Source organism: Lampris incognitus, chromosome 5 (assembly GCF_029633865.1).
Source record: "Lampris incognitus isolate fLamInc1 chromosome 5, fLamInc1.hap2, whole genome shotgun sequence".
Classification (NCBI taxonomy): Eukaryota; Metazoa; Chordata; class Actinopteri; order Lampriformes; family Lampridae; genus Lampris; species Lampris incognitus.
The window spans coordinates 7,130,701-7,151,833 of record NC_079215.1 but is presented as its reverse complement, the minus strand read 5'-3'; the positions used below and the strand labels follow the sequence as shown (position 1 = coordinate 7,151,833).

Below are 21,133 nucleotides of genomic sequence, written 5' to 3'. Positions count from 1 at the left end.
ACCACTTCTGAAGAAGAGTAATCTTGATGCGACAGTTATTGCCAACTACAGGCCCATCTCCAACTTACCATTCCTCAGCAAAATCCTTGAAAAAACGGTTTATTCTCAAGTTAATAACTATTTAATATCTAACAACCTTCTAGGCATTTGTCAGTCGGGTTTTTTATCTCACCATAGCACAGAAACAGCACTTATCAAAGTTGTGAAAGATCTGCATATGAACACAGATTCTAATAAATTGTCTGTTCTTGTGCTCCTGGATCTCAGTGCTGCTTACAACACTGTTGATCATGAAATTTTGCTAGAGAGATTAGAAAAATGGGTCGGTCTTTCTGGCCCGGTTCTCAACTGGTTTAGAACCTACCTTCAGGACAGGCAGTTCTTTGTGTCTGTTGGAGACTTTTCCTCGGACAAAGTGGGTATAATGTGTGGGCTACCCCAAGGTTCGATTCTTGGACCCCTACTATTCAATCTCTATATGCTCCCACTTGCACATGTTATACAGAAACACAAAATAAATTACCATAATTATGCAGATGATTCACAACTGTTCATATCCCTATCCTCTGATGACCCAGCTCCCATATGTTCCCTAATTCAGTGTATTGACGATATTACTTTATCGATGTCAGATAACTTTTTACAACTGAACAAAGACAAGACAGAAATACTTATTTTTGGTGCAAAGACTCAGAGACAGAGAATTGCAGCTCATCTCAGCTCTCTGTCTCTGGAGTGCAAAGGTGAAGCTAGAAATCTTGTTGTAATCATGGACAGTGATCTAAATTTTAAGAGCCGCATCAGTCATCTCACAAGATCAGCCTTCTACCATCTTAAAAACATTTCAAAACTTATGGGCTTTCTATAAATGTCAGACTGTGAGAAATTAATCCATGCTTTTATAACAAGTAGACTAGACTACTGCAATGGACTATTCACCGGCCTCCCAAAATCAGTTGTGTGCCAACTACAGTTAATTCAAAATGCGGCAGCACGTGTTCTCAACAGAACTAAAAAGTATGAAGACATTACACCTGTTCTTACATCTCTGTCTTGGCTCCCCGTTAAAACTAGAATTGATTTTAAAATTCTGTTAATTGTATACAAAGCGCTAAATGGCCTTGCATCATGCTATATAAAAGATATGTTAATTCCCTATAAACCAGCAAGAACTCTCAAGTCCAATGGCAGTGGTCTTTTAACCATCCCTCGTGCTAGGTCTAGAGCAGGGGAAGCTGCATTTTCTGTTTACGTCCCAAGTAGATGAAAGGCCCTGCCTGAGGACCTGAGAGAGGCCCCCACACTAGACACATTTAAAAACAGGTTAAAACCTTACTTTTCAAAACAGCCTACAGCTAAATTCATAGTGTGTGTGTGTGTGTGTGTGTGTGTTTTATATATTTTGCTATTTCTATATATTCTGCTCTGTTGTTACTTTTAATTAATCAGTGTATATGGCACTTTTACTTATTTATTTCACTAACTCAGTTTTAAACTTGTTTGTACTTTTCTAGAATTTGCCTGTACTTTTATTTATTTATTTTTTGTAAGGGGGGTGGATTTTATTGGATTTCATTGTTTTATTGTGTGAAGCACTTTGTGTTACATTTGTTTGTATGAAAAGTGCTATACAAATAAAATCTGATTGATTGATTGATTGATTGATTGATTGATTGATTGATTGATTGATTAAAAGAAGGATAACGAGATATTCAAAACGGCTTTTGGTTGGAATACAATTTTTGGAAGAAATGTACTTAATACTATTGAATGTTTTGTCAAAAAAAGTGAAATTCAAAGAAAATTCCCAAACACTGAGGCTTTCGAACATGCAAATATGCTCTGAAATTACGATTTGAGGCTCATTGTGGGTCTAACGAATTTACAGAGTAAACACACTTCACACACAAAAAATCTGGTCACGTTACCTGGTCAAAACTCACTTTTTAATGTATGTTTTCCCTAGAATAATCCGCATCATTAAAAAGTAATTAACAAAATTACAAAAAGACAAATGATGGAGAAGTAATAGAGAGTCATGAACTCATTGCGGTCCTGTTGTCTTTACAAGAGACTCGTGTTACGTCAGAAAATCTGCCTTTGTCCAAGCTCATTTTTGTGTCGTCTTGTGTTTTCATTACCATTTTTCAGCTTCATTTGTGATGAGAAACGTTAGGAGTGAGACATGAGCCATCCTGTAAATATGACCTCATACTATTGATTCAGACTTGCTATTGGCCAAAGGGCGTCCGGGTAGCGTAGCGGTCTATTCTGTTGCCTACCAACACGGGGATCGCCGGTACGAATCCCCGTGTTACCTCCAGCTTGGTCAGGTGTCCCTACAGACACAACTGGCCGTGTCTGCGGGTGGGAAGCCAGATGTGGGTATGTGTCCTGGTCGCCGCACAAGTGCCTCCTCTGGTCGGTCAGGGCGCCTGTTCGGGGGGAGGGGGAACTGGGAACTGGGGGGAGTAACATGATCCTCCCATGCACTACGTCCCCTTGGTGAAACTCTTTAAATTTTGGATCCCCCCCCCCTTTTTTTTTTCCCCCCCTAGTTGTATCTGGCCAATTACCCCACTCTTCTGAGCTGTCCCGGTCACTGCACCACCTCCTCCTCTGCCGATCTGGGGAGGGCTGCAGACTACCACATGCCTCCTCTGATACATGTGGAGTCACCAGCCCTTCTTTTCACCTGACAGTGAGGAGTTTCACCAGGGGGACGTAGCACGTGGGAGGATCACGCTGTTCCCCCCAGTTCCACCTCCCCCCCAAACAGGCGCTATGACCTACCAGTGGAGGCGCTAGTGCAGCGACCAGGACACATACCCACATCCGGCTTCCCACCCGCAGACACAGCCAATTGTGTCTGTAGGGATGCCCGACCAAGCCGGAGGTACCACGGGGATTCGAACCTCCAATCCCCGTGTTGGTAGGCAACGGAATAGACTGCTACGCCACCCAGACGCAACTGGGGGGAACAGCGTGATCCTCCCACGTGCTACGTCCCCCTGGTGAAACTCCTCACTGTCAGGTGAAAAGAAGTGGCTGGCGACTCCACATGTATAGGAGGAGGCATGTGGTAGTCTGCATCCCTCCCCGGATCGCTGCAGAGAGGGTGGAGCAGCGACCAGGACGGCTCGGAAGAGTGGGGTAATTGGTTGGGTACAATTGGGGGGGGGGGTAAAAGGACTTGTTACTTGTTATTGGCCTAATCAGTTACTCTTTAATAATTAACAACTTTAATCAGTTCACATTCTATTGCAGGAGTGTGATTTTTAATGTGTCTTGTGATAAACACGCTTGCATGAACCAGTTTGTTAATTGTGTAGCACTGTGGATTGTGGGAGTAAAGCTGTGAATAAAGCTGCCTCTTTCTTCATTGTCACGTGGTCTGAGCTGATCAAGAATGGAAAGAGCAGATTTTACCTGTCCGTTTCACCAGCCTGACGCTGTATTTCTACATGGATTTAACTGTCAGTTTCAAAACTTTTCCCCCCACAACGTGAGTCTTAATAAGTTCCATATACATATCTCTCATTAATGACGCGGGTGTGATCCTCCGAAACAGCTTTCCTGAGGCAGCAAATCAATGACTGAATCTTTGTGTTGGCCCTCCGACACCGCCTTTACACCGGGTTATCTGCTGAGGTGCATATTCATCCAAGTTTTACTTCCAAATACCAAATAACTATGTTCATGTGTTCTACTTTGTGTGTGTGTGTGTGTGTGTGTGTGTGTGTGTGTGTGCGTGTGCGTGTGTGTGCGTGTGCGTGTGCGTGTGTGTCCCCAGCTCTTCAAAGGGAAGTTCTACTACTGCCTGGGTCTGGATGTGAAGAACATAACAAACAAATCAGACTGCTTGGCCGCCAACTATCGATGGGTTCACCACAAATACAACTTTGACAATCTGGGACAGGTACCAAACACAAAACAGCCAACACTTCCCGTGCCAAGTCAGTCTTTCCTTCTTCTTTTGACTTTCTTCCCTTTAAATTGGATTCGATTTCTTTTGGGTGGTGCAGTGGTTAGCGCGGTCGCCTCACAGCAAGAAGGTCCTGGGTTCAAGCCCCGGAGTAGTCCAATCTTAGGGGGTCGTCTCAGGTCGTCCTCTGTGTGGAGTTTGCATAGTTTCCCCGTGTCTGCGTGGGTTTCCTCCGGGGGCTCCGGTTTCCTCCCACAGTCTAAGGACATGTAGGTCGGGTGAATTGGCCTTACTAAATTGTCCATAGGTGTGAACGTGCGTGGGGGTGGGTGGGGGGTGGGTGGGTGGACCGGTGGCCTGTCCAGGGTGTCTCCCTAACCTGCTGTTCAGTGACTGCTGGGATAGGCTCCAGCATTCCGCGACCCCGAGAGCAGGATAAGCGGTTTGGATAATGGATGGATGGGTTTCTTTTGACTTTATTAACTTTAAATTGGATTAGATTTGATGGAAATTAAACTTTAAATTGTAGGGGACATGTATTTGCAAAAATACAAATGTGAATAGAAGTAAATAAATGAATAAAGTTAGCATAACAAAAGCATTAGATAGGGCGTGAGGCTTAAATGGACGAGATCACATGCAGTGGTCCAGCCATATACATTTAGCACACTCCACAGGATGGAAAATCAATGATACAAGCAAATTTTATGGCTGTCAGAATAAAAGTGCAAGGTATGCATGGGATTCTGCATCATTTCATTAATGTCTCTTCATTCATTCTCTTCATTTTTGGGTGTGTGTGTGTGTGTTTGTGTATACAGTACATCCGGAAAGTATTCACACCCCTTCACTTTCCCCACATTTTGTTATGTTACAGCCTTATTCCAAAATGGATTAAATTCCTTTTTTTTTCTCATCAACCTACATACAATACCCTGTAATGACAAAGCGAAAAAGGTTTTGTAGAAATTTTTGCAAATTTATTAAAAATAAAAAACTGAAATATTGCATGTACATAAGTATTCACACCCTTTACTCAGTACTTGGTTGAGGCACCCTTGGCAGCGATTACAGCCTCAAGTCTTCTTGGGTATGAAGCTACAAGCTTGGCACACCTATATTTGGGGTATTTCTCCCATTCTTCTCTGCAGATCCTCTCGAGCTCTGTAAGGTTAGATGGGGAGCGTCGCTGCACAGCTATTTTCAGGTCTTTCCAGAGATGTTCAATGGGGTTCAAGTCTGGGCTCTGGCTGGGCCACTCAAGGACATTCACAGACTTGTCCCGAAGCCACTCCTTCGTTGTCTTGGCTGTGTGCTTAGGGTCGTTGTCGTGTTGAAAGGTAAACTTTCACCCCAGTCTGAGGTCCTGAGTGCTCTGGAGCAGGTTTTCATCAAGGATCTCTCTGTACTTCGCTCCATTCATCTTTCCCTCGATCCTGACTAGTCTCCCAGTTCCTGCCGCTGAAGAACATCCCCACAGCATGATGCTGCCACCACCATGCTCCACTGTAGGGATGGTATTAGCAAGGTGATGAGAGGTGCCTGGTTTTCTCCAGACGTGACGTTTGGCATTCAGGCCAAAGAGTTCAATCTTGGTTTCATCAGACCAGAGAATCTTGTTTCTCATGGTCTGAGAGTCCTTTAGGTGCTTTCTGGCAAACTCCAAGCGGGCTGTCATGTGCCTTTTACTGAGCAGAGGCTTCCGTCTGGCCACTCTACCATAAAGGCCTGATTGGTGGAGTGCTGCAGAGATGGTTGTCCTTCTGGAAGGTTCTCCCATCTCCACAGAGGAACGCTGGAGCTCTGTCAGAGTGACCATCGGGTTCTTGGTCACCTCCCTGACCACGGCCCTTCTCCCCCGATTGCTCAGTTTGGCTGGGCGGCCAGCTCTAGGAAGAGTCCTGGTGGATCCAAACTTCTTCTATTTACGAATGATGGAGACCACTACGCTCTTCCGGACCTTCAAAGCTGTAGAATTTTTTTGGTACCCTTCCCTAGATCTGTGCCTCGATACAATCCTGTCTCGGAGGTCCACAGACAATTCCTTTGACTTCATGGCTTGGTTTCTGCTCTGACATGCACTGTCAACGGTGGGACCTTATAGAGACAGGTGTGTGCCTTTCCAAATCATGTCCAATCAATTGAATTTACTACAGGTGGACTCCAATCAAGATGTAGAAACATGTCAAGGATGATCAGTGGACACAGGATGAACCTGAGCTCAATTTTGAGTGTCATAGCAAAGGGTGTGAATACTCATGTACATGCAATATTTCAGTTTTTTATTTTTAATAAATTTGCAAAAATTTCTACAAAACCTTTTTCACTTCGTCATTATGGGGTATTGTGTGTAGATTGATGAGAAAAAAAAGGAATTTAATCAATTTTGGGATAAGGCTGTAACATAACAAAATGTGGGGAAAGTGAAGGGGTGTGAATACTTCCCGGATGCATATATATATATATATATATATATATATATATATATATATATATATATATATATATATATATATATATTAGTATACAGTTGAATGTGCACAATGGATGGTGCACTACTTGTTTTATACATGAATATAAACAAGGGTGGTTTTATAATGAAATCCACTCTATGCTAATCAGTAAAGCGTGTATGTGTGTGTGTGTGTGTGTGTGTGTGTGTGTTTGTGTGTCTTTCAGGCTTTAATGTCCCTGTTTGTTCTGGCCTCCAAAGACGGCTGGGTCAACATCATGTACCACGGCCTGGATGCTGTGGGAATAGACCAGCAGGTAACATGAACACACATGCACACACACACAGACACACTCATGTATATTTAAAATCTCAATGTCCACCCTACGAAAATAGATCACAACTGACGTCATCGACAGACCATGAGAGACTTGGATGATGTTGTGTGTTTCTAGCATTTATAAAAGAGGACCACAACCTCTGAGCCTCTAAAGCAAATGTTTGAATGGACACCAGTGTGCACACACACACACACACACACACACCAGTACAGTACATGCACACATCCAGACGCGTCACACATGCCAGACGACACGCCTCATCACAGCCCGGTGGACCCGGTACACACTGAACAGAATCTGTAGAACTGGCTTCATTAGGGAAGTTATTAGGGAGGGGACATTATCCAGCGTGAGTCGGTTATTGTCAGCCCTCAGGGAGCGCTGTGCACTGCGGTCCAACACGGCGCTGAATGACTAATCTCATTTCTGCCCCGCCCAGCGCTTTCAGCGCTCCACACTTAGCTAAATTGAATATCAGAATCTCATCTCCTGTGTAACTGCACCTGAACTTGATTTTTTTATTTCTTTTTTGATAATGTCTAACTGCAGTATCTATGACTGTACCAAGTCATCAGTTCCTATTCTTCACACCTGTCTGCCCTCGCTCTCATCCTTCCATCTTTCTGCCGCCACCTTCCACCGTCTCTGATTCGCTCCATGTATAAATGTTCCTTCTTGTCATCCTTTTCAATTCGCTGATTTCCTTTTTCTTCTCTCCGCTGAATTAATTCTATCGTGTTCATTATTCTTTGCCTCATAATTCCTCCTTCTACGTCGCTCTTTGCTGATTTTGTCCCCCCCTCATTCTCCTACCTCCCCTTTCCTGTCCACGCCGCTTTCCTTCCTTCCTTTCTCTCCTCTCCTTCTTCCCCTCCCTTTTCCTTTACTTTCCACCTGCTTTCTCTTTCTTCCTCCTCTCTTCTCTGCATCTCTCTATTTTTCTCTCCCCCTTATTTCCTTCCTCTCCTCCACTCTCCTCCTCTCTCCTCTCCTCATTCTCTCCCTTTCGTTAGCCCCTAATCAACAACAACCCATGGATGCTGCTGTACTTCATCTCCTTCCTCCTCATCGTTAGTTTCTTCGTCCTCAACATGTTTGTGGGCGTGGTGGTGGAGAACTTCCACAAGTGCCGGCAGCACCAGGAGGTGGAGGAGGCCAAGCGACGCGAGGAGAAACGGCAACGCCGCATGGAGAAAAAGAGGAGGAGTAAGAAGGGTGGATTTGGGTTGTGTGTGTGTGTGTGTGTGTGTGTGTGTTGAGGGGGTCAAGGTAGAGGGCATGAAAGGAGAAAGAGGGGTTGGATGAGGTGAAGCCGAAGGAGGACATGGGGACAGAGAAGGAGAAGAGGGGTGTCCGGGTAGCGTAGCGGTCTATTCTGTTGCCTACCAACACGGGGATCGCTGGTTCAAATCCCCGTGTTACCTCCGGCTTGGTCGGGCGTCTCTACATACACAGTTGGCCGTGTCTGTGGGTGGGATGCCAGATGTGGGTATGTGTCCTGGTCACTGCACTAGCGCCTTCTCTGGTCGGTCAGGGCGCCTGTTCTGGGGGGAATAGCATGATCCTCCCACGCGCTACGTCCCCCTGGTGAAACTCCTCACTGTCGGGTGAAAAGAAGCAGCTGGCGACTCCACATGTATCCGGGGGGGGGGGTAGTCTGCAGCCCTCCCCGGATCGGCAGAGGGGGTGGAGCAGCGACCGGGACGGCTCAGAAGAGTGGGGTAATTGGCCGGGTACAACCGGGGAGAAAAGGGGGAGAGGGTAAATAGGAGAATCAAAGTACAAAGTAGATGTTTATTGCCACAAGTCAGAAAGCAAGTGCAAGTAGAAAAGGGCTACATAGTAGACACCAGTAGTAACAGTAACAGCCAGTAGCAATTCAGATTCATAACAAAGTATCACAAGTGAATACTTTAAGGATTCTTCTTTAAGGAACTCTTACAAGTAACAACAAAACACAGCTAAGATAAACTGAAGACCGAGAGGAGAACACGCCGCTATCAGCTGCTAATCGGCGTGTGGAGAAGCAAAAATAATTGCAGTAAGCCCAATTAGGGGGCGGACGTGAGTGAAAAGGAGAGGAAAGAAGAAAGGACGGGCAGGACCTGAAGCGCGGAAAGGATGATTGATGGCGTTCCAGGGAGAAGACGAGTAGGTGAAGTTTGACGTCAGGTCACGGAATAAAAGAGAATGGGAAATAGAGCTGAAACGTGGCCTGCCCACGTTTTCAGCAGCCCAGATTCTGGAGGGAAGGTGTCCCATTCATTTACTCCGCAGACATCTCAGAGAATCCCTGTGACTCTCCACACAGTCCAAACGACTCATAGAGATCACATCCGTCCAGGCCCATGTGATCACTATAAGTAGTTGATTTAAAGTGATGAAGATGAGGGGAATGTATGTTTTGCCCCCCCCCCTCAGATGACCATCTGATTGACATGTGTACACTTATTGAGATAGATATGATATAATGAAACAGACAGTTTTTCATTTTTATTTATTTTCCCCTTTTTCTCCCCAATTGTATCCGGCCAATTACCCCACTCTTCCGAGCCATCCCGGTCGCTGCTCCACCTCCTCTGCCGATCCGGGGAGGGCTGCAGACTACCACCTGCCTCCTCCGATATATGTGGAGTCACCAGCCGCTTCTTTTCACCTGACAGTGAGGAGTTTCGCCAGGGGGTTGTAGCACGTGGGAGGATCAAGCTTCCCCCCCCCCCAGTTCCCCCTCCCCCCTGAACAGGTGCCCTGACCGACCAGAGGCGACGCTAGTGCAACGACCAGGACGCATACCCACATCCGGCTTCCCACCCGCAGACACGGCCAACTGTGTCTGTAGGGACGCCCGACCAAAGGTAACGCAGGGATTCGAACCGGAGATCCCCGTGTTAGTAGGCAACAGAATCGACCGCTACGCTACCCGGACGCCCCACAGTTTCTCTTTTTTAATGGATTTATTTGACTGAAAGACAGTCGTCTGTTATGCCACCAGGTGCACAGGCAATAAGGCATACAAGCCATTTCATAATCCAGTGTCCAGTGGCGACGTCACACCGGGACTGATCAGATCCAGTCTGTCAGTCCCTACAGTCAGTGACACACTAATTGTGGGAGTCTGTGTGAACAGACTTGATTACTGACTTCCTCTTCTCTCCCTCCCTCCTTCCTCCACCTCGCATCCCAATGTCCCTTCACTCCTCCTTTCATCCCTCCATGCCTACTTTTCCCATGTTTCTCCTCATCTTTCTCTCCACCTCCATGCCCTCTTTTGTTCTCTCCACTCCTCCACCTACCAATTCCCTTTCCCCTATGCATGTTTACATCCCATATTTCTGCCCCCCCCCCATGTTCCCTTCCTTCCTTCATTTCTCTACCTATTCACTCTTAATGCCACGCTTTCCTCCCTTCTTCTCTTGCCCCCCCTCCCCCCACTCACGCTCGGTGTGAATGTGGTGTGATACTTACTGGGTAATTACTGTGTACGGGATACTTACTAACTGGGATGAACTCTTTGTTTTGGATGTGTTAATATAAAGGAGTGACTTTGTTAACTGTGTAAAAACCATGTTTTTTGTTAAGTTTTGTTTCTTTTTAAGTAAAGACCTGTTTTTAAAGTTCAAAACCCTTTTTCATTCTTTCCCTCTCTCTCTCTCATTCCTCTATTTTTCCATCCTGTTGTCCTTCACCCTTCCCTACTCGTCTCTCCCACCCTCCCTTTTCCTTTTGCTCCCTATTTCTCTCTCCTTCTCCCCCCCCCCCTCCCATTCTTCTGCCATCCACGCCTCTTTTCTCCCAGAGGCCCAGAAGCTGCCGTATTATGCATCGTATGGCCGGGCACGGCTGGCCATTCACACGCTGTGTACCAGCCACTACCTCGACCTGGTCATCACTTTCATCATCTGCATCAATGTCATCACCATGTCGCTGGAGCACTACAGCCAGCCACAGGTATACCTCACCCACCGCCTGGGAAGGGAGATGTGTGTGTATGTCTTGTCTGTCTGAGAAAGAGAACGTGCTTACGCTCAATTCCCCCACAATCAAAACGGCAACAACTCTGTGGTCACATAAACCACACGTGCACTGTCAGCAAAATTTCACAGTAAAATCAACCATAAACATCCGTCCTGGGATTTTCCAAGTACACAAATACTCCTTCACATCAAAAGGAGCCGGTTGAGGTGGTTCGGGCATCTGATTAGGATGCCTCCTGGGCACCTTCCTTTGGAGGTTTACGGGCACGCCCAGCTGGGAGGAGACCCTGGGGTAGACCTAGAACTCGCTGGAGAGACTACATGTCCAATCTGGCCTGGGTACGCCTTGGGATCCCCCAGGAGGAGCTGGAGGGCGTTGCTGGGGAGAGGGACGTCTGGAGTGCCCTACTTAGCTTGCTGCCACGGCGACCCGACCCCGGAGAAGTGGCTGATGATGAGATGAGATGAAGAATATGATGAGGAGGATGCCAGGCAGTGTCCAGATGCCACCGGAACAGCCCAGAATCTGAGCCACGTGACCATCATCACCATGTAAAAAAAAAAGAAATTAGTCACACATCTTAGTGAGAGAAGGGTATAACATCAAAACAGGATAACAAAATTATATGGATTTATAAGATATATACAAAGAAAATGTGATGGACTGGCGGCCTGTCCAGGGTGTCTCCCCGCCTGCTGCCCAATGACTGCTGGGATAGTCTCCAGCATCCCCGCAACCCTGACAGCAGGATAAGCGGTTCGGATAATGGATGGATGGATGGATAAATACTTCTTTACGAAGAGACAAAACATGGTTTAATTCAGTCCTTTTTTTTACATTTTAAATTATTTTGAATCATTTCAACTCTCCAAAATGGGAAGATTTGTTTGACCTTCATCTTTAATAAATGGAGGCACATTTGAAATGATCATTTTCATAGCCGGAGCAATCACTAAAACCCCCTTCATCCACATACTCCTTGTGATTACATTGTTAATACGACTTTCTTTCTTTAAAAACATGACTACTTTCTTTTCTTTTTCCCTTTTTAAAATTTTTTTTTTTTTTTTTTTGGATTTTTCCCCTTTTTCTCCCCAATTGTATCTGGCCAATTACCCCACTCTTGCGAGCCGTCCCGGTCACCGCTTTACCCCCTCTGCTGATCCAGAGAGGGCTGCAGACTACCACATGCCTCCTTCCATACATGTGGAGTCACCAGCCGCTTCTTTTCACTTGACAGTGAGCAGTTTCACCAGGGGGACGTAGCGCGTGGGAGGATCACGCTATTCCCCCCCAGTTCCCCCTGCCCCCCAAACAGGCGCCCCAACTGACCAGAGGAAGCGCTAATGCAGCGACCAGGACACACCCACATCTGGCTTCCCACCTGCAGCCACGGTGAATTGTGTCTGTAGGGACACCCGACCAAGCCGGAGGTAACACGGGGATTCGAACCGCCGATCCCCATGTTGGTAGGCAACGGAATAGACTGCTACGCTACCCGGACACCCGACTACTTTCTAATTAATTCTTGAAGCATAGCTAAGATTTTCACATCCCACCTGTTCTCGCTGCCCTTCTGAGACAACATCCTCTACCGTAGAGCTGCTGTAAGATTCACACCTACTAGCTCCATGATGGAACGACATCTCCGCTTCCCCGCCAAAAACCGCTCTGGATACACTGTGATAAGCTCAAGACTAAACCAATTACACAACTTACATTAGCAAAGAAAAGTGTATTATTACCCCACTGTGCAGAAAAGTGTAAAATAAAGTGACTAGACACTCCACAACCATGTCTCACGACAGACAGAGGTGAGAATTTGTTGTCAAGTCAAGTCATTGTTATTTGTATAGCCCAATATCACAAATTACAAATTTGCCTCAAGGGGCTTTACAACAACACAACGTCCTGTCCTTAGAGCCTCACATCGGATAAGGAACAACTCCCTAAATAAACCCTCTGGATGAGAGAAAAATAGAATGAAACAGCAAATAAGTGTGTGTGTGTGTGTGTGTGTAGGCTCATGGGTTTATGCTTGGTTGTCTTGCTTTCATTGACACGGTGGCGCAGTGGTTAGCGCGGTCGCCTCACAGCAAGAAGGTTCTGGGTTCAAGCCCCGGGGTAGTCCAACCTTGGGGAGGTCGTCCCAGGTCGTCCTCTGTGTGGAGTCTGCATGTCCTCCCCATGTCTGTGTGGGTGTCCTCCGGGGGCTCCGGTTTCCTCCCACAGTCAGAAGACATGTAGGTCAGGTGAATCAGCTGTACTACATTGCCCCTAGGTATGAATGTATGTGTGTGGGCCCTGTGATGGCCTGGTAGGCTGTCCAGGGTGTCTCCCCACCTGCCGCCCAATGACTGCTGAGATAGGCTGCGGCATCCCCGCAACCCTGAGAGCAGGATAAACGGTTCAGATGATGGATGGATGGATGGATGTCTTGCTTTCGTGTCCACAGACAACACACACAGACAAATGTCTGTAGTTTGGCTGGATGGCAAAGCTGACTATGTATAGTAATTAAGGCTTAACTTTATGTTGTGAACATTATAGCTTTTGATTGTTACAGCTATGAAGATGCAGATGTATACCAATACTGTCAAGTCAACCTTATTTGTATTGCCCAACATCACAAATTGTAAATTTGCCTCAAGGGGCTTTACAGCAACACAACAGCCTGTCATTAGACCCTCGCATCGGATAAGAAACAACTCCCTAAAAAATCCTTTAACAGGGAGAAAAAAGTAGGAAGAAACCTCAGGGAGAGCAACTCCCTGTGCTGGAAAACAAATCGGATAGTTACCTTCTCCACAGAGGCTCACCTCAATTAGCCATCTTTTTCAATTTAGTTCAGTTCAATTAAGAAGCTTGGTTTGTACGATAGAATTCCTTAAGCACTATCAGACCAATTACGCAACCTCTCTCTCTCTCTCTCTCTCTCTCTCTCTCTCTCTCTCTCTCTCTCTCTCTCTCTCTCTCTCTCTCTCTCTCTCTCTCTCTCTCTCTCACTCTTTCTCTCACTGTCAGCCTCATTCAGTTTCTTTTAAGCATAATTAAGCATAATTAATTGGCATGGGTGTTACAAAAACAACATTGCCAAGGCAGTTTCCAATAAATTACAATTCAGAACAACACTTTCACTGATTACAGTAAGCAAATACAGCACAAAGAGCAAACAGCAGTGGGTGAGTAATTTACTGATTAAAATGTGGCTCGGTGTAACTCTCTTTTCCTCCCTTTCCCTCTGTCAGTCATTGGAGACCACTTTGAAGTACTGCAACTACTTCTTCACCTCCACTTTTGTGATCGAGGCCTCGCTGAAGCTGGTGGCGTTTGGCTTCAGACGCTTCTTCAAGGACAGGTGATCTAGTTTCGTTTTCGTATGTGGACCTGGCGTAAAGGCATTTCATATCGTACTATGTTTTCCAGCGTGTACTATGGTTGTCTGAGATGTCTCTGCACCGGTTCACTGAGATAAATCCCTACATATCTGATAATGCCTGATGTGTTCATGTGTTGTCCCAAGTACCAAGTATCATGTGACCAAAGCATCTCCTCTGATTTGTGACAGTGGACACATGATGAATAGTCAAACATATATCAGATATAGATAGAAAGACAGACAGACATACTTACATACATTACATGCATATATATACATCCATTGGTGTTGGCAAACTGCTCCTCTACAACTGTAATTTTACCAATTTTGACCAAACACATTCAGTATTTAAGAACACAGTGCAGGCAGGGATTTGGCAGGAAATCAAGTTAGAAATTAAAGAAACTGCCAGATAAAGAAAATGAAGAGTAATCGCTCATTTATGAAAGCATAAGTGGTGTTGGAGTTGCTGTACTAAGCCCAGGGTTATTCATATCTCTACCTTGGCTAAAAGCTGCAGCGTGGCGAGCTTAGTACCATTTCGCACTACACGAGTCAGCTAAAGGCAAAGAGCTATAATTCCACAATTCCTTTTTTCAAGCTGGAGAGCACGTCTTTTTATCCGTTGCCCAATATTTAATCTTGTTTTGGTCCTAATTCTTTTATACTCAAGCCACTTTTAATGCTCCGATTTTTAAGCTCTTTATAAAAATATTTTTGTATTCCGCAATTTGATACCTTTTTGCAAGTATCTCTGTAATTTTTAATTCCTGATAAGGGCATTATAATTAAAGCATATTGTTTAATTTATCTGATTAAACTGCAAAGAGAAAAAAAAATCTTTCACCCTTTGTTTGAGACATTGTGTTGTACATGCAAGGGTCACATGCTTGGGTTAAATATTTTACATTGTTAATAAAAGTGTCATAAAAACTGATTAATTAAAAGTAACAGTCAGATCAGAATATATAAAAATAGCAAAATATACAAAACACACTCGCGCGCACACACACCAAGAACTTGGCCATAGGCTGTTTTAAAAGTATGGTTTTTAACCTGCTTTAAAATGTGTCCAGTGTGGGGGCCTCTCTCAGGTCCAAAGGCAGGACGTTCCATCTACTTGGGGCGTAAATACAAAATGCAGCTTCCCTGCTCTAGACCTAGCACGAGGGATGGTTAAAAGACCACTGCCATTGGACCTGAGAGTTTTTGCTGGTTTAAGTAATTAGCACGTCTTTTATATATAATGGGGTGCAAGGCCATTTAGCGCTTTGTATACAATTAACAGAATTTTAAAATCGATTCTAGTTTTGATGGGGAGCCAATGCAGAGATGTAAGAACAGGTGTAATGTGTTCATACGTTTTAGTTCTGGTGAGAACACGTTCTGCCGCATTTTGAATTAACTGTAGTTGGCGCACAACTGATTTTGGGAGGCCATCTAGTTAGCCTACATGTTATAAATGCATGGATTAATGTCTCACAGTCTGATTTTGATAGAAAGCCCCTTAGTTTTGAAATGTTTTTAAGACCATAGAAGGTTGACCTTGTGAGATGATTGACGTGGCTCTTAAAATCCAGGTCACTGTCTGTGATTACACCCAGATTTCTAGCTTCGCTTTTGCACTCCAGAGACAGAGAGCTGAGATGAGCTGCAATTTTCTGTGTCTTGAGTCTTTGCACCAAAAATAAGTATTTCTGTCTTGTCTTTTTTCAATTGTAAAAAGTTCTCCGACATCCATAGATTATTATTGTCGATACACTGAGTTAGGGAATGTATGGGATCTAGGTCATCAGGGGATAGGGATATGTACAGTTGTGAATCATCCGCATAATTATGGTAATTCACTTTGTGTCTCTGTATAACATGTGCAAGTGGGAGCATATAGAGATGGAACCGCAATGGTCCAAGAATTTAACTTTGGGGTACCCCACACATTATACCCACTTTGTCCAAGGAAAAGTCTCCAATAGACACAAAGAACTGCCTGTCCTGTAGGTATGTTCTAAACCAGTTGAGAACCGGGCCAGATGTCATGATCAACAGTGTCAAAGGTGGCACTGAGATCCAGGAGCACAAGATCAGAGAATTTTTTAGCATCCATGTTCATATGCAGATCGTTCATAACTTTGATAAGTGCTGTTTCTGTGCTATGGTGAGATTGAAAACATGATTGATGGAGGGCTAGAAGGTTGTTTGATATTAAATAGTTATTAACTTGTGAATAAACTGTTTTATCAAGTATTTTTCTAAGGAATGGTAAATTGGAGATGGAGAAGTTGGGAAGCCACTGAAATGCAAACAAATTATGTTTAATTGCTCTAATAGAAAAGAAACAAAGCACACAGGCGATAAACAGAAAGAGTTGGTTCAGGGATACATACGTGATGCATTTCAGGCGTCTTATATATATATATATATATATATATATATATATATATATATATATATATATATATATATATATATATAAAACAATCAAAATACAGCACATTTTTTAAACCAATAGGGAAATAGAATATCTCAACACATCGAACTCTTCAGAATCACAGAGGATAAGAATTAAAAATTAAAACACAGGTAGACCACCCACCACATTTATAAATTGCCTCCTTTAAAAACACCTTCCATATATGATCCCTCTTGTTTCTTAAATATCTTACCATCATTTTCAGCCTAAGTGCTTTCTTTTTCACCCCTAAATTGATTAACTTCAATCCTCCATCTTCATACTAATTTTCCATTGCTATCCTAACTCCCTTCCCATCCCACAGAAACTCACTCACCATTCTTTCCACCTCCTTCAACACTCTCAGGCACATCCAACACATTCATTACGTACACAAGCGTACTCATAACTAATCCATTCACAACCACCTCCTTCCCTTTCAGCTTCAACCCTCTAAATTTCCAAAACCCCAATGTCTTCCTAATCTTATTCGTTATCTCTTCATACTATATATCACTCCCTTCCTTATCCTCAGTCCCTAAATTCACACCTAACACCCTGAAATTATCCTTCTTCTCTTTTAATCCTATTCCTAAATCTTCTCTACCTGCGCCTATATACATAACTTCTGACTTGTCTGTATTTACTTTAGCTCCTGATGCCCTACCATACAGCTCTAAACTATCTAATACCTCAGCTACACTTTCTCTGTCCCTTACTGTAACTGTCATGTTATCTGCATATTGATCAACTAAACTAACCTGCCCTCCTGGTAACTCTGTACCCCTAACCCTATCATTTCCCTTCAATAGTGCTGCTAACAGTCCTGCCGACAAGGAGTAATAATAATAGTTACATTTTACAGCAGAGCTGACAGCGGACACCCTTGCCTGACTGCGCTCTCTATCTTAAATGTGTCTGTGACTATCCCATTAATTTTAACACAACTTACTGCCCCATTGTACACCCTTCTGATCCATCCTACCGGCCTATGCCCAAAACAAAATTTCTAACACCTTGTATAAATAGCCATGATCTACCATATCAAATGTCTAATTCAAATCTAAACTAATAACTGTCCCTCCTTTGGCTCCCTTCATAAAGTCAGTTGTGTCTCTGATGCTGCTTATTGTGTCTGCTATGTAGGGACATAGCACCTGGCATGCTGTAAGCGTGTGTGCTTCCCACCACCGTTCCTATAACTCTTTTGATCCTGTTGGCTAACACCCTTGCTAATATTTTATAATCATTATTTAACATGCTAAGTGGCCTATAGTTTTCTAGTCTATTCGTACTCCCTTTCTTGTAAATAATGCTAACTAACCCTGTTGACATAGTAACTTGTATCTCGTTCTTCTATCCACCTAAATAATCTATCCAACACTGGCACTAATTCCTCTCTAACTCTATGTAAAATTCACCAGTTAAACCATCTATCCTTGGACTCTTGTTCCTACCTAATCCTGCTATTGCTGCCTCTGTTTCTCCTGTCCTTGTCTCCCTCACACATCTCTCTATCATCATCGCTTACCCTGGTCTAAAGCTAAAGCTCAGGCAGCATTTGTGTTAATTGCCTCTATGCACTTTGCATGTATGTGTTATTTGAGCACATAGTGTTTCTTGTATAAACATTACATTTCCGCAGTTAAGTGGCCTCCCAACTTTTCCTTTGCTTGATATTTAACTGAAGGATGATCGGAAAGACAATGCTGTATGCGGGTCAAACCTGGTCCGTCCTGTCATGGATAAAGTCACTAGCCATTAGGATCTCTAATCCCAGAGATTTAGTCTATGTAAAGGCTTCTCAGCCTATGGTCAGTTTCCCTTTGAAACGCAGCCAGCCCTTGGTTAGCTAAATTGTGGAGAACTCCCATTAATCAGTTTCATGTAAATGTTGTTGCTTAATGATTTTCACTCTGCATGCAAGGCACAACAAGTGTTTCTGACAAGTTATGATATTAAATATGGACAGCTCCATAATTAATAGTTGAGCACATTGTCCCAAAATAGTGCTATGTAGGAAGTGAAAGTATTTCTTGCTGGGTTAGCACTTTTATTATATTACTGTAAGCCTTATTTGACTGGAGCACTGGTATTTTCATTAATTTACATGAGAATCAAATGGGCCTCTGGGACCGAATGGGCTGGGCTTGTTTCACACTAAGTAAGTCGTCCGAGCTAAAGCATGCTGGTCTTTATCATGACTATACATGAAATAGAAAGTGAATTTATTGTCATCGGCACTGTCCTTCATGATCATGAGTTCCAAATCTACAAGCAAACATTGCAAACCAATCCAAAGACTTGTTCCTATGGGCCTCATCTTGGAGATTTAGTTGGATAAAAGAAAGCCATTGTGTGTGTTTGTGTTTGTGTGCCTGTGTGTGCAGGTGGAACCAGTTGGACTTGGCCATTGTACTGCTTTCAGTGATGGGCATCACCCTGGAGGAAATTGAGATTAATGCCTCCCTTCCTATCAACCCAACCATTATCAGGATCATGAGAGTGCTAAGAATAGCACGAGGTACACACACAACCACACACGCACACTGACATGCACATTCACAAAAAACACACATACATGCCAACACACACAGATACGGCTATATAAATCAAAGACAAAAAAAAAAAGAAGAAGGTTCAGTCAGGTGTGTTGACACACATGTACATTACACATACACACACCAAGATGCAGAGAGAACAGGTGATTTAGAGAGACCCCCTGTGATCAACAGACCACGTTCGGTCCAGGTAACAACCGGCAGCTTCATCCAAATTCATGAGTCCTGGACACATTTCCCCATGTGAATCCTAGGGTATCATTTATTACAAGTTATAGATAGGAACATTAACTACATACCGCAAAAATATACACACAAGTCCAAGTGCAATCAGATATATATGTTTACACACACACACACACACACACACACACACACACAAAGCCCAATATTCCGTCTTCTTCCCCCCCTCTTCCGTCCCATAACTCTGCTGAAAATATTCGGGGGGAGTCCTCTCACAGCATTGGCCTGCTGATCCTCCACTTCACACTGAGTGGATTAAAGGCTAATTACACCCATCAGTTTTAAGCAGACCTTAAGTCTTGCCCTTTCACCACCACCCTCTGCTTGCTAAAATACTACCAGGGAACTGCTGAGTGCCCTCACCGTTCATACGCTAATTAAACACCATTGGATGGAGGGAAGTACTAAGCAGGGGCAATATTTGTGCAGTTTCTTCTTCCCCCAGAGTAATTCTAACACATGGTCTGTAATGGGAAACAAAACCATGTGGTATGGCCATTCTTCCACTTGAATTGGACTGGAGCAGTGTTTCCTAACCCAGTCCTCAATTACCCCCTGCCCTGCAGGTTTTCATCTTGACCATGAGTAGGTAGGCCTTGTATTTACTCAACCGGTCAAGCACTTAATTATGTCAGATTAGTCATGCATGGCATAATTAAGAGCTGTAATATGACTGGTTAACAGCAAGAAAGCTTACTGTAGGACAGGATACTTGAGGACTGGGTTTAGAAACACTGGACTTAGAGCATTGAAATAGAAGAAAAATAAAGAAACCTGTTTTGATTTAATGAAAGTAAAACTCTGGTATTTTTAAACACAAGCCCCATTTCCTATCGTTAGGATCCAAACTGAGCAATGGGTAGCAGAATATTTCCAATTTAGTCAGTACTGAGGAAGCTCGTGTCAGTCAACTGCTGCACACCGAGCTGCAATGTAATTCTTTACCAAATAATGTCCACTAAGAGCTCTTTCGTGGCACTAACAAATTCATTGTATTTTGAGAGGGGTCTGAAGAACCTTAGCCATGATATCAGTCGTTGAATTATAGAGATACCAATCCAGAACAGTATAGGACAGGAAACAGAGTAGGCGATGACATGCAAAAAAGGTTAAAGAGCCGGACTCAGACCTGGGACATTGCCAGAAGGGCCGAGCTTATGTGGCATGTGCTCTACCAGCTGTGACAACAGGGTGCCCCAGTGACCCATTTCAAACCCAGAGCAAAAAATCCTGCTCTGTAATCCGGCGAGGAGTGAGTTGCTGCAGGAAGACAACGGCGGAAGCGTTGGACTGAAGTGCAAGAAATTCGATTTGAAAAAAGGTCTATCACTTCACTGACTGACTGCACTGGGCTTGTCTTATCATAATGGAAGGAGTTTTCAGACACTTCTCATAGAATTCTGAGATTGTTAGCACCAAAAAAACACCTCCAGTGGACGTTATTTGATGAAGAATTATTTTGCAGCTTGGTGTACAGAAGTTGGCTGACGCTAGCTTGCTCAGTACTGAATCAATTTAAAAGGTCCCACTACTCATGGCTCGGTTTGATTCCTGATATGGCCTGCGTTAAAAAATACTGGCATTTTACTTTAATAAACTGAAATTGTGATGGAAATGTGTTATAAAATGTGATTCTGTGCAATGGCAAAGAGCACAACCCCCAGTTTTGGCTGTCTGCATGGAGTGGTAACTTCAGTTTCGGCTGGCTGCATGGAGTGGTAACTTCAGTGACGCTCTATGGAGCGTTTACCATGCAGACTGTGGCTTGAGGGGATGTCCTCATGTGTTTCCACCCCTCAGGAGACTCC

General features: G+C 44.0%; 1 protein-coding gene across 1 annotated transcript in view; it reads left to right on the top strand.

Annotated features, from left to right (window-relative positions):
• LOC130112376 (voltage-dependent T-type calcium channel subunit alpha-1I-like) overlaps positions 1-21,133 on the top strand; it is a 356,487-nt gene that overhangs the window by 285,764 nt on the left and 49,590 nt on the right. Inside the window, exons 23-28 of the mRNA XM_056279712.1 lie at positions 3,794-3,919; positions 6,605-6,694; positions 7,732-7,924; positions 10,515-10,666; positions 13,942-14,051; positions 18,912-19,045. Coding sequence (XP_056135687.1) covers positions 3,794-3,919; positions 6,605-6,694; positions 7,732-7,924; positions 10,515-10,666; positions 13,942-14,051; positions 18,912-19,045 — 805 coding nt within the window. The remainder of the gene's footprint in view (positions 1-3,793; positions 3,920-6,604; positions 6,695-7,731; positions 7,925-10,514; positions 10,667-13,941; positions 14,052-18,911; positions 19,046-21,133) is intronic.